At 46.4% G+C, this 13,657-nt stretch overlaps 1 protein-coding gene and 1 long non-coding RNA gene across 2 annotated transcripts in view; one reads left to right on the top strand and one right to left on the bottom strand.

The window, feature by feature from the left end:
- The window catches only part of LOC140389217 (uncharacterized), a 30,291-nt gene extending 23,449 nt beyond the window's left edge, over positions 1-6,842 (bottom strand). The window contains 4 exon segments of the mRNA XM_072473403.1: positions 2,923-3,014; positions 3,303-3,345; positions 3,578-4,857; positions 6,386-6,842. Of these exon segments, the coding sequence (XP_072329504.1) occupies positions 2,923-3,014; positions 3,303-3,345; positions 3,578-4,540 (1,098 nt within the window). The 5' untranslated portion in view covers positions 4,541-4,857; positions 6,386-6,842.
- An 8-nt stretch (positions 6,843-6,850) lies between these two features.
- LOC140389231 (uncharacterized) lies at positions 6,851-8,378 on the top strand. The gene is made up of 2 exons (XR_011934307.1): positions 6,851-7,916; positions 8,239-8,378. It is a non-coding gene; the product is annotated as an uncharacterized lncRNA (long non-coding RNA).
- Positions 8,379-13,657: the final 5,279 nt, after the last annotated feature.

Here is a 13,657-nt window from a genome sequence, read left to right as displayed (position 1 = left end):
GACATGGGGAAGATGTGCAAACTCCACATGGACAGTGACCCGGGACTGGGATCGAACCTGGGTCCTTGGCGACGTGAGGCAGCAGTGCTAACCACTGCGCTGCCCTGCAAGTCTTTCTTTCTCAGGGAAATGTTTTGCTTCCTGTGAACTGGAAATTCTAAACCTACTGATGGAGAAAGTATACCAGCCCAGTGAAATTGACCAATATATTGTGTACAGGACTCTTACTGTAGGTTCCTGAGTGTTTAGTGAATAAGAACACACCATGCTGACAAATCAGGTAGCCACGTCAAACAGGGAATTTATTGAGAGTTTTAAATCTGTACAGAAGACCGATAAAACAGCAGACAAACAACACAATATTCAGCTCACACCAAACATTGAACCAACAAAACTAGCAAAATATTTTGAAATGACTCAAGATCTTTCCCAGAATATGAAATGAATCTTGGAAGCGTGCAAGTGAACATAATGCACCGTTATTACATTGAGGTACGATGGGCCGAGGAAACTGAGGTCTGTAGAGACATAACCTCCACTCCCTCACCATACTCAGGATAGTAGTCTTCCCACTGCGCTGCCCTGCACGTCTTTCTTCCCAGACAGAGGAGGACAAACATTACCCATGGTATTAGTAAAACACACAATACCTGAAGAGAATCTACATAGAGCAAGAGTCCCTGAGTGTATCTCCCTCTCCAACCAGTATTCAGTTCTGAACACTGATGAAAGTTATTGTTGATCCGGGGAGTGCAGCCAGAGCCAAGTCCATGGCACCACAGCTGGTTCAGCTGTACAGAGGACACAAAGAAGACTGGAAGAGTAATAGTGATTGGAGGAGATTCAATAGTTTGGGGAACAGACAAGCGTTGCTGGGGCTGCAGACCTGAATCCAGGATTCTTTGTTTCCTCCCTGATGCCAGGGTCAGGAATGTCATTAAATGGCTGCACAGCACCCTGAAGGCGTGCATCGGGGAAGGGGGGTTTTGTTGAATCACCAGGCATCATCATGCTTCATTTCTGTACAAATTACAATGGTAGAAAGTAGGATATGGGTCTGTAGTTAGGATTTACAGAGCTAGGTAGGAAATCAGGACCTCAGATTTTCACACATAAAAATAGTATAGGGGTGATAAAAAGAGCAGGACGGATTAGAAACCAAAAGGGGAATCTGCCTGGAGACAAGGGACATAGCTGAGATATTAAATCAATACTTTGTATCTCTTCACCCAGGAAGATGACGCAGTCTAGGTCATGGAGAAAGTGGAGTTTGTTCTGACACTTGAAACACTGGTTTACAGTTTAAAGGTGATAAGGCACTGGAGCCGGATGAGATACATCCACGAATACTCAGGGAAGCTAGAGTGAAAATTGCAGAGACGCGGTCATAGTTTTTAAGTCTTCCTTAGACTCAGGGCACTGTCAGAGGATTTTAGAATCGACAGTGTCACATCCTTGTCCAAGGAGCTTTCCTTGTTTCATAGAACCTTACAGCACAGGAGACCATTCAGCCCACCGCATCCTTGCTGCCTCTTTGAAAGAGTTAATTAGTCCTTGCTTTTTCCCCATAGCTCCGCAATTATTTGCCTTTTTGTGGATATATCCAGTTCCATTTTGAGAGTTCCTGCTAAGTAAGATTCCACAACTCTTTCAGGCACTTAATTCCAGGTGAGAACAAATTCCTGCGTAGAAACAAATATCAAATTCTCTTGGGGTATTTGGATTGGATTTGTTTATTGTCACGTGTACCGAGGAATAGTGAAAAGTATTTTTCTGCAAGCAGCTCAACAGATCATTAAGTACATGAGAAGAAAAGGGAATAAAAGAAAATACATAATAAATTATGCCCTAGTTGTCAATTAGTTTAGATCCGTAATCTCTGGTTACAGACCCGCTTGACAAGGGAAACAGTTCCTCCTGTCCTGGTCTACTGTGCCAAATTTTAAATAATCTGTTGAATTTCCCTTTAAACTTTAACTCTCAGGAGAACAATCTGAGTTTCTCTAATCTCACCAATTAATTGGAACGGTGAAATCTCTGATAACATTGTAAATCTCCTTTGCACCCTCTCCAAACCTTGATGTCCTTTTGAAAATGTGTTGCCCAGAATAAACAAACTGAGTGATTTCTAAAGGTTTAGCATGGTGACCTTGCTCCTATACTTTGTACCTCCATATATCAAGCCAATAATGTTTTTAACAGCCTTTTCAGCTTGTCTCGCAAACTTCAAGCAATTCGTAAGTAGCCTGCCTGGTCTCTCTGTTCCTTTAAATTTAATTTATACTGTCTCTATTCATTCCTCCTTCCAAAAAGCATCACTTCGCTTTTCCCACATTGCATTTCACCTGCCGTGTGTCTGCCCACTTCACCAGTCTGTCTGACTGAAGTCTTGTTCCATGTGTTGCAAGCTCAGGCAGGAAAATTAGCCAGGATTCCCATCCGACCCAGATTCTTCTGTTAAAAAGCCGCTGTCAGATGAGGGCGAGATTGAGTTTAGCTCTGACTCAACTGGCCGTTAATCCGGTGACACTCATTCACCCCTGCAAGTGCCTGTGCCTTCAAGACAGGAGATTACTGACGAGGAGGAAACATATTTTTAAACAATTATTATGTTATTAATTCAAGTTTTGTGATGTGATGTCAGTCTTTAAAGATATCTCAAACCAAGCCACAATTTACAGAAGAGGCCAATTCATCACAAGAAATAGTGACAGGAATATGTGTCCATCAACACATTCCTAACAGGTTCCTCAATTTACAAACAGAAAATATTACAGTAAGCTGTAAATGGAAATGCCTCCTTCCCACAAAGCACCTCCCATGCCAACAGTAATAGTAAGACATGGTGATGCCTACATGCCTCAAGTGCCACACAACAGGTCAGGAAGAGAACTTTATCTCAGATCACACTTGAAGAATCACTCCCGTTTGGATCCTCTGATGGATTAAGAGATCCAATGAGTTTGACAAAGCTTTGTCACATACTGAACACCTAAATGGGTTCCAAAGAATCCCTACAGTGCAGAAGGAGACCATTCAGCCCTTTGAGTCCGCACTGACCCTCTCAAAGACCCCACTATCCCCTTAATCCCACACACGAATCATGGATAATCCACCTAACTGCACATCTTTGGACGCTAAGAGGCAATTTAGCATGGCCAATCCACCTCACCTGAGCATCGTTGGACTTTGGGAGGAAACCGGAGCACCCGGAGGAAACCCACGCAACCACAGGGAGAAAGTGCAACCTCCAAGCAGGCAGTCACCCGAGGTCGGAATTGAACGCGGATCCTTGGTACTGCGAATGCACTGGTGATACATCAGGCTCTATGATTGTGCAAAGTCCTCGTTAAATGCCTGACACTTGTACAGCTGCTGTCTATTGTGAATGTGTCGGTGTTTCACAAATGTCATTCACAGTGTGAAAGCTCAGTCACGTTGCTCATAGTTCTCGCCTGTGTAAATTGTCAGGTGTATCGTGAAGCACATTGATCTTGTGAAGCATTTGTCACACTCCTCACACTTTGACATGGTTTCCTCAGTGTGGATGTGACAGTGTTTAATTAGTGTTTTTTACTGTGTCACACACGTCATGTTTGAATTGCTGCTTCTGTGTATGAATGCGACGGTGATTTAACAGGCCCGATAATTGTGTATACCCCTCAGTACACACCTCACACTTGAAAGGTTTCTCCCCCGTGTGGATTCGTTGGTGGACACGGAGGTTCGATGAGTCAGAGAATGATTTGTCACACACCTCGCACTTGAACGGTTTCTCCCCAGTGTGGATGCGTTGATGTACACGGAGGTTTGATGAGTCGGAGAATGATTTGTTACATGCCTCACACTTGAACGGCTTCTCTCCAGTGTGAATACGTTGGTGTTGCAAAAGCATCGATGACCGTGTGAAGGCTCGGTCACACATCTCACATTTGAATGGTTTCTCCCCTGTGTGAATCCACTGGTGTGTCAGCAGGTCGGAGGATTGGGTGAAAGCCTTCCCACAAACCTCACATCTGAAGGGTTTTTCCCCAGTGTGAAACCTCTGATGTATCAGGAGATTCGTAGATGTTGCAAACACTTTATCACAAATCTCACAGTTGAAGGGTTTTTCCCCTGTGTGAATTCTCTGATGGACCTGGAGACTCGATAATAGTCTGAATGATTTGTCACATACCGCACACCGGAAAGGTTTCTCCCCTGTGTGAATACGTTGGTGTCCACGGAGATTTGTTAAATGTGAAAATGATTTATCACACACCTCGCAGGTAAATGGTTTCTCCCCAGTGTGAATGCGTTGGTGCGCACGAAGGTTCGATGACTGCGAGAATGATTTCTCGCATACATCACACACAAATGGTTTCTCCCCTGTATGAATGCGTCGATGTGCATGGAGATTTGTTAAATGCGAGAATGATTTGTTACACACCTCGCACGTGAATGGTTTCTCTCCTGTGTGAATGCGATGGTGTTGCAAAAGTGTTGATGACTGTGTGAAGGCTAGATCACACACTTTACACTTAAATGGTTTGGTTGCCATGTGGTAGTGTTTTGGGAGATCTTATAAGTCTGTGGAACCTACTCACACTGCTTCCCAGCCTCACTGTGACTGATCACCAATAGCCAAATCTTCAGAAAGGTTGGTTCTGATGGAAGGTTCCACACCACTGACCAGTTTCAGATCTGATGATATATCAAAGCTCCCCTGACCTGACTGATTTCCAGATGATGGTTTCACTGCCCAACCTTCTCTGTGTTGAGCGATGTTGCAAAGGGACTGGATGCCTTCCCACAGTTGTGCAGTTGCTCCCAGCGCGATAGTCAGGATCTATCTGTGGTGTTTTTCCTCTCTGTATTCTGAAATGAAAATGAAAATCGCTTATTGTCACAAGTAGGCTTCAAATAAAGTTACTGTGAAAAGCCCCTTGTCGCCACATTCTGGCGCCTGTTCGGGGAGGCTGGTACAGGAAATGAACCGTGCTGCTGGCTTGCCTTGGTCTGCTGTCAAAGCTAGTGATTTAGCCCTGTGCTAAACAGCCCCTGCCCTTCTCTGGTCAGTAAGGCGCAATCCTTCTGTAAAATAGGAAAAGGAAACATGATTTCCTCATACTTTCTCTCCTTCTCCCTCAGTTGGAGACTGTTCCACAGTGAGTATCCACTGTGTGTATGGGGATCAGAAAAAAGTCCTCCTTTTTTCCACATTTCATAGATCATAGAATTTACAGAGCTGAAGGAGGCCATTTGACCCATCGAGTCTGTACTGGCCACTGGAAAAGACACCCTACCCATAACCCAACCCAACCTTTTGAATACTAAAGGGCAATTTAGCACACCCAATCTACCTAACCTGCACAACTTTGGACTGTGGGAGGAAACTGGAGTACCCAGAAGAAACCCACACAGATACAGTGGGAAAGTGCAAACTCCACAGAGACAACTACCCGAGGCTGGAATTGAACATGGGACCCTGGACCTGTGGGGTAGCAGTGTCGACCACTGTGCCACCCTTGACTGTCACACACCCTCTGTTTACAGGAGGGACACTGGATGGTGACCAGGAACAGACAACGTGGCTACTTTCATTCTTCCGCCCAGACCCCCATCTTCCCAGGTACCTTGAAGCCGATGGAAAAGACTGTCGGGCGGAGTGTAAAATGGGTTACTGATTCTATATGAGCTTGGATCGTCCTGTTGAAGACCAGTTTTATCCTTAGAGTCTGCGTTTAATATAAAAACACTCAGGAGAAATATTAATTCAATAGAGATTTTAAATTTATCCCCTTGTTTTCACAAATTAGAACATAGAACATACAGTGCAGAAGGAGGCCATTCGGCCCATCGAGTCTGCACCGACCCACTGAAGCCCTCACTTCCACCCTATCCCCGTAACCCAATAACCCCTCCTAACCTTTTTGGACACTAAGGGCAATTTATCATGGCCAATCCACCTAACCTGCACATCTTTGGACTGTGCGAGGAAACCAGAGCACCCGGAGGAAACCCACGCAGACACGGGGAGAACATGCAGACTTCGCACAGACAGTGATCCAAGCCGGGAATCGAACCTGGGACCCTGGCGCTGTGAAGCCACTATACTACCGTGCTGCCCAATAAGAGCCCTGACAAGAAAAGACATTGGGCAGGAAGCTAAGGAAAATATTGTTTCAGTGGAGCTGATTGAAGTGTTCTGGTTTATCCTGGGAAATTAGACACACTGCACTCGCTGCACATCCCAAATTCAGCTCTCACACAGCACTGGGAAAAACTATCAAATCTAAGCCCAGGCTTCTGGGAAATCCGAGGCCTTCAGGTAAAATCTTTAAAGAGCACATTAAAAGACATTTTACTAAATATGTCCTGCCCCTCCCCGATAATGACACCTCACCTTCTCATATTCAGCAATAATCCATCAACAAAACTCAGGCTGTGAATCAGAAGGGAAATGCTTCCAATAAACACCCTCAATATCCAACACACAGCCAATCAAACAACCCGGCTGCCTGATTGACGGCCCCCATAGCCAGTCGGCTCCACGGTTACTTTGATATCCCGCCCACAACCACAATGTCCAATCCCTGATCGCAATGGAGGGCGGGGCTTCAATGGTTCTGCGCAGGTGCACTGCAGAGCCTCTTCGAAAGTCGGAACGGCATCGGCCATGGTGCATGTGGAACCAGGTGGCAGTATCGAATGGGGAACACGTCCACCCTTTCTCACTTGTTCCGATTTCCCATCACAATCCAGGCTCCTTTGGAAAGGCAGCGGCCACTCTCTGACGCTGAATGTTCTCCGCAGGCACGGCGAGACTGCCTGAAAACCGGTCCGAACAACATTACCCACATGGCATGTGGCCCCGGAGCCGCGTAGTGAGGATGGGCAGTCGGATGAGAGTTGTAGTTCTGCCGCCTGCCTGATGGGGGTTGTAGTTCTGCCGCCTGCCTGATGGGGGTTGTAGTTCTGCCGCCTGCCTGATGGGGGTTGTAGTTCTGCCGCCGCCTGAAGGGAGTTGTAATTCTGCCGCCTGCCTGAAGGGAGTTGTAGTTCTGCCGCCTGCCTGAAGGGAGTTGTAGTTCTGCCGCCTGCCTGATGGGGGTTGTAGTTCTGCCGCCTGCCTGATGGGGGTTGTAGTTCTGCCGTTGGCGCCCAGCGTTCGGGAATTGGAATGTGAGGAAGCGCGAGCCCGAGCGGCTGAATCGAATTGAAAAGCAGAGACTGACCCTTGGTAGGAACCAGAGCGATGGCGGTGGGAAGATTCACTATTGCAGCAGATTCTCTGCATACAGCTGAAGAGGAAAAAGTCCCACAAGTCAGAGCAGTCCCACTGACTGGACAACACAGAAGAGTTGCAGGACGAGAATAGTGCAGTCAGGCATATCAAAGGCTGCAGAGAGGTTGCTTCTCTCTCCACAGATGTTTCCTGACCTGAGCATTTCCAGCATTTTCTGAACCTCTGTCACATTTCCAGCATTCTCAGTATTTTGCCCCATTGGATTCCAAGTGTTCACTTTAGAGAAGTGGAAACTATGGGCTGATTTGATGGAGCTGTGGAAATAAAACCAGTTTGTCTTCATGGGGACAACTTATTTCAATTGGAGAGGTTAGGGAGGACCAAAGGTCAAATTAACAAGTTGTGCAAGGACAGAACTACAGATCCATCAATCATTAGAAGTACCAAAACATTTTATAAAAAAGATCAAACTGGGGTCTATTTGATCCATTTTTGGAGGAATAGAATTGAAAAGCAGAGAAGTGATATTGAACTTGTCTAGAACCTTGTTTAGACCACACGTGGAGAGCTGTGCACAGTTCAGAACAACGTATTGAAAAAGAACAGAAAGGAACTGGAGAAGGTGCAAAAACATTGATAACGATGATATTGAGAATTGAGAGATTGCAACTATCAGGAAAGACAACAGGTTAGCACTCTTTTCCCTAGAAAAGAGAAGATTGATTGGGGAGAGGGGGCAGCATAGAAATCTTTGAAATATGAATTATAAAATGAAGAATTTGGGGGCAAATGGAGAGATAATGTTCCCATTTGTGTGGGTGAGCCCAAAACTAGAGTCCATAATAAATCCAATGAATAATTCAGGAAAAATCTCTTCCCCAACAGAATGATTAGAATCTGTATAGGTCCCAGTTTGTCTATCACTTTCTGGAGTATGTGGAATGTTAGCTCTGTTCTCCACAGATTCTGTCAGACTGCTGATTGTCCAGGATTTTCTGTTTTTGTTTCAGATTCCAGCATCCACAGTAATTTGCTTTTAGATTAGGATCTGGAACTTGTTCCCACATGGAATAGCTGAGGCAAATAGCTTTGATGTATCTGATGGGAAGCCAGGGTCTGATCATATGGTGAGATAAAATAAGTAAGTGTGGTGAAAGCTTTAGTCATTCATCGAACCTCATGAACCACTGACTCATTCTTGCAGGTGAGAATGGCCCCCCAGGCTCATAGGATCTCTTACTACAGATGCACCTTGTGTAATATCACACAAGGACAGATACATGGACGAGAAACTATTCAAGTGTGAGGTGTGTGATCGAGCCTTTGCACAGTTATCGGCACTCGTGAATCACTGGCACATTCACACTGGGTAGAAACCTACACGTGTGATGTGTGTGACAAATGCTTCTCGTAGTCAAATAATCTTTGCAATCACCAACAAATTCACATTGGCGAGAAACCAGTGATGTGTGTGAAACACAATTTTCATGGTCATCGCATCTCCATGTACACCAGTACAGTCACACGGGAGAAATCATTTCCATGCGAGATGCGTGAAAAATCAATCCCACTGTTATCAATCCTCCACATACAGCAATGCATTCACACAGGGAGAAACCATTCACGTTGAGTGACAATTTTTTGTCACGTTTATTGATCCTCCACATAGGGGAAGAACCATTTAAAGGTGTGTGTGACAAAGCATTTGCACATTTATTAACACTCATGAATCATCAAAGCATTCACACGGGACAAACCATTCACATGCAATGTCTGTGACTGAAATGTCTGTGGCATAATTATCACAGTCATTGCATCTCCACATACATACAGTCACACAGGGGAGAAACCAGTCACAAATCGAAGTGTGTGAGAAATCATTCTCGTAGTTCATGAACTCCGTAAACACTAATGCATTCACATGGGAGAAACCATTCAGATGTGAGGTCTGTGATAAATTATTCACACTGTTATCAAGCCTCTATGCCTATCAGACAATCCACACAAGGGAGAAACCATTCAGAGGTTTGCAATAAAGTTATAGCAATATCTAGAAAACTTCTAAAACTCCAAATGATTCACAAGGGAGAGACCCTTCAGGTCTGGTACATGACCAAACCTTCACACGGTGATCACTGGTGAATGACTGATGTATTCACACAGAGGAGGGACTATTCAGATGTGAGGTGTGTGACAAATCTTTCTCAAAGTGATTGTCTATGAGTTCTATGATGTTGGTTTTTTTATGTCTTCAATCCTCCTGATGGAGCAGATAATTCACAAGTGGGAGAAACCCTCAGGAGTGAAGTTTGTAAGGTGGTTTTCCATTTCTCCAGCCTCCTGATTCACCAGAGCACAATCAGAGGGGAGGAACCACTCATGTGAAATGAGCAGCAATTCTCACAAATAATACAGAGAGGATAGATGCAGCAGACAGATCCTGACCATCACCCAAGGGACAAATGCACAACTGTGGGAAAACATGCGGTCCCTTTACAGCATCGCTCAAGATGTGGAGATGCCAGCGTTGGACTGGGGTGAGCCCAGTACGAAGTCTTACAACACCAGGTTAAAGTCCAACAGGTTTGTTTCGATGTCACCAGCTTTCGGAGCGCTGCTCCTTCCTCAGGTGAATGAAGAGGTATGTTCCAGAAACATATGTATAGACAAAATTCAAAGATACCAAACAATGCTTGGAATGCGACCATTAGCAGGTGATTAAATCTTTACAGATCCAGAGGTGGGGTAACCCCAGGTTAAAGAGGTATGAATTGTGTCAAGCCAGGACAGTTGGTAGGATTTCGCAGGCCAGATGGTGGGGATGAATGTAATGCGACATGAATCCCATGTCCCGGTTGAGGCCGCACTCATGTGTGCGGAACTTGGCTATAAGTTTCTGCTCGGCGATTCTGCGTTGTCGCGCGTCCTGAAGGCCGCCTTGGAGAACGCTTACCCGGAGATCAGAGGCTGAATGCCCTTGACTGCTGAAGTGTTCCCCGACTGGAAGGGAACATTCCTGCCTGGTGATTGTCGCGCGATGTCCGTTCATTCGTTGTCGCAGCGTCTGCATGGTCTCGCCAATGTACCACACTTCGGGACCTATATGCACGCCAAGAACAGAAAGCTTGGGAAACTTGGCATCACCACCGGCAGCAACCAAGCCACCCCCGGTGCCACAGTAGAAAACAATACAGGGAAATCTATTATCAACTTGTCAGACTACACCCTTCAACCAGACGAAATCGAAGTCCTCAGCAGAGGGCTCAATTTCTGCACCACCACCAAAATGGACCCCATCAGTCTCGCGGCAGACACGGAGGAATTCATCAGGCAAATGAGGCTCCGGGAATTCTTCCACAGACCCCAAGAGGCCAACAGCGAACCCAAGCAGACCGAGAGATCTGCGGTGCCGCAACCGAAGAGGAAAGAGTCGAATTGGACCCCTCCGGAAGGCCGCTGCCTTAGACTCAACATGTATGCTCAAGCCGTCAGGAGTCACGTCAATGCCAGATTCATCAGTCGCATTCACAAGACAGCCCCGAACGTCACCCAAGCACAATGCAATGCCATCCGCGCTCTCAAGACCAACTGCAGCATCTTCATCAAACCAGCAGACTGTCGTACTGAACAGAACGGACTACTGCAAAGAAGTATACCGACAACTGAACAACCAAGAACACTACAGACAGTTACCTGCAGATCCAACCAAGGAACAGATCTGCCAACTTAACAGACTGATCAAGACCTTGGATTCAGAGCACCCTACGTGCTCTCATCCCACGTACTCCCTGCATTGGAGATCTCTACTGCCTCCCGAAAATACATAAGGCCAACACACCAGGCCGCCCTATCGTTTCAGGCAATGGGACGTTGTGTGAGAACCTCTCTGGCTACATCGAGGGCATCTTGAAACCCATCGTACAAGGTACGCCCAGCTTCTGTCGCGACACGACGGACTTCCTACAGAAACTCAGCAACCATGGACCAGTTGAACCAGGAACATTCCTCGTCACAATGGATGTCTCGGCACTCTACACCAGCATCCCCCATGACGACGGCATTGCTGCAACAGCCTCAGTACTCAACACCGACAACTGCCAATCTCCAGACGCAATTCTGCAACTCATCCGCTTCATTCTGGATCACAATGTCTTCACCTTCGACAACAAGTTCTTCATCCAGACGCACGGAACAGCCATGGGGACCAAATTCGCACCCCAATACGCCAACACCTTCATGCACAAGTTTGAACAAGGCCTACTCACCGCACAGGACCTTCAACCGACGTTATACACCAGATACATCGATGACATTTTTTTCCTTTGGACCCACGGCGAAGAATCACTGAAACGACTACACGATGACGGTAATAAGTTCCATCCAACCATCAGACTCACCATGGACTACTCTCCAAAATCAGTTGCATTCTTGGACACACTCGTCTCCATCAAGGACGGTCACCTCAGCACTTCGCTTTACCGCAAACCCACGGATAACCTCACGATGCTCCACGTCTCCAGCTTCCACCCTAAACACATTAAAGAAGCCATCCCCTATGGACAAGCTCTCCGTATACACAGGATCTGCTCAGACGAGGAGGAGCATAACAGACATTTACAGACGTTGAAAGATGCCCTCGTACGAACGGGATATGGCACTCAACTCATCGATCGACAGTCCCAACGCGCCACAGCGAAAAACCGCACCGACCTCCTCAGAAGACAAACATGGGACACAACCGACAGAATACCCTTCGTCATCCAGTACTTCCCTGGAGCGGAGAAACTACGTCATCTTCTTCACAGCCTTCAACACGTCATTGATGACGATGAACATCTTGCCAAGGTCATCCCCACACCCCCACTACTTGCCTTCGAACAACCGCGCAACCTCAAACAAACCATTGTTTGCAGCAAACTACCCAGTCTTCAGAACAGTGACCACGACACCACACAACCCTGCCATGGCAATCTCTGCAAGACATGCCAGATCATCGACATGGATACCACTATTAAACGTGAAAACACCACCCACCAGGTACGCGGTACATACTCGTGCGACTCGGCCAACATTGTCTACCTCATACGCTGCAGGAAAGGATGTCCCGAAGCGTGGTACATTGGCGAGACCATGCAGATGCTGCGACAACGAATGAACGGACATCGCGCGACAATCACCAGGCAGGAATGTTCCCTTCCAGTCGGGGAACACTTCAGCAGTCAAGGGCATTCATAGAACATAGAACATAGAACAATACAGCGCAGTACAGGCCCTTCGGCCCACGATGTTGCACCGAAACAAAAGCCATCTAACCTACACTATACCATTATCATCCATATGTTTATCCAATAAACTTTTAAATGCCCTTAATGTTGGCGAGTTCACTACTGTAGCAGGTAGGGCATTCCACGGCCTCACTACTCTTTGCGTAAAGAACCTACCCCTGACCTCTGTCCTATATCTATTACCCCTCAGTTTAAGGCTATGTCCCCTCGTGCTAGCCATTTCCATCCGCGAGAGAAGGCTCTCACTGTCCACCCTATCTAACCCTCTGATCATTTTGTATGCCTCTATTAAGTCTCCTCTTAACCTTCTTCTCTCTAACGAAAACAACCTCAAGTCCATCAGCCTTTCCTCATAAGATTTTCCCTCCATACCAGGCAACATCCTGGTAAATCTCCTCTGCACCCGTTCCAAAGCCTCCACATCCTTCCTATAATGCGGTGACCAGAACTGTACGCAATACTCCAAATGCGGCCGTACCAGAGTTCTGTACAGCTGCAACATGACCTCCTGACTCCGGAACTCAATCCCTCTACCAATAAAGGCCAACACTCCATAGGCCTTCTTCACCACCCTATCAACCTGGGTGGCAACTTTCAGGGATCTATGTACATGGACACCTAGATCCCTCTGCTCATCCACACTTTCAAGAACTTTTCCATTAGCCACATATTCCACATTCCTGTTTTTCCTTCCAAAGTGAATCACCTCACACTTCTCTACATTAAACTCCATTTGCCACCTCTCAGCCCAGCACTGCAGCTTATCTATATCCCTCTGTAACCTGCTACTTCCTTCCTCACTATCGACAACACCACCGACTTTAGTATCGTCTGCAAATTTACTCACCCACCCTTCTGCGCCTTCCTCTAGGTCATTGATAAAAATGACAAACAGCAACGGCCCCAGAACAGATCCTTGTGGTACTCCACTTGTGACAGAACTCCATTCTGAACATTTCCCATCAACCACCACCCTCTGTCTTCTTTCAGCTAGCCAATTTCTGATCCACATCTCTAAATCACCCTCAATCCCCAGCCTCCGTAATTTCTGCAATAGCCTACCGTGGGGAACCTTATCAAACGCTTTGCTGAAATCCATATACACCACATCAACTGCTCTACCCTCGTCTACCTGTTCAGTCAC

Source organism: Scyliorhinus torazame, chromosome 14, assembly GCF_047496885.1.
Source record: "Scyliorhinus torazame isolate Kashiwa2021f chromosome 14, sScyTor2.1, whole genome shotgun sequence".
Taxonomy (NCBI): domain Eukaryota; kingdom Metazoa; phylum Chordata; class Chondrichthyes; order Carcharhiniformes; family Scyliorhinidae; genus Scyliorhinus; species Scyliorhinus torazame.
The sequence above is the reverse complement of the archived record's forward strand: the minus strand, read 5'-3'. Positions and strand labels throughout refer to the sequence as shown.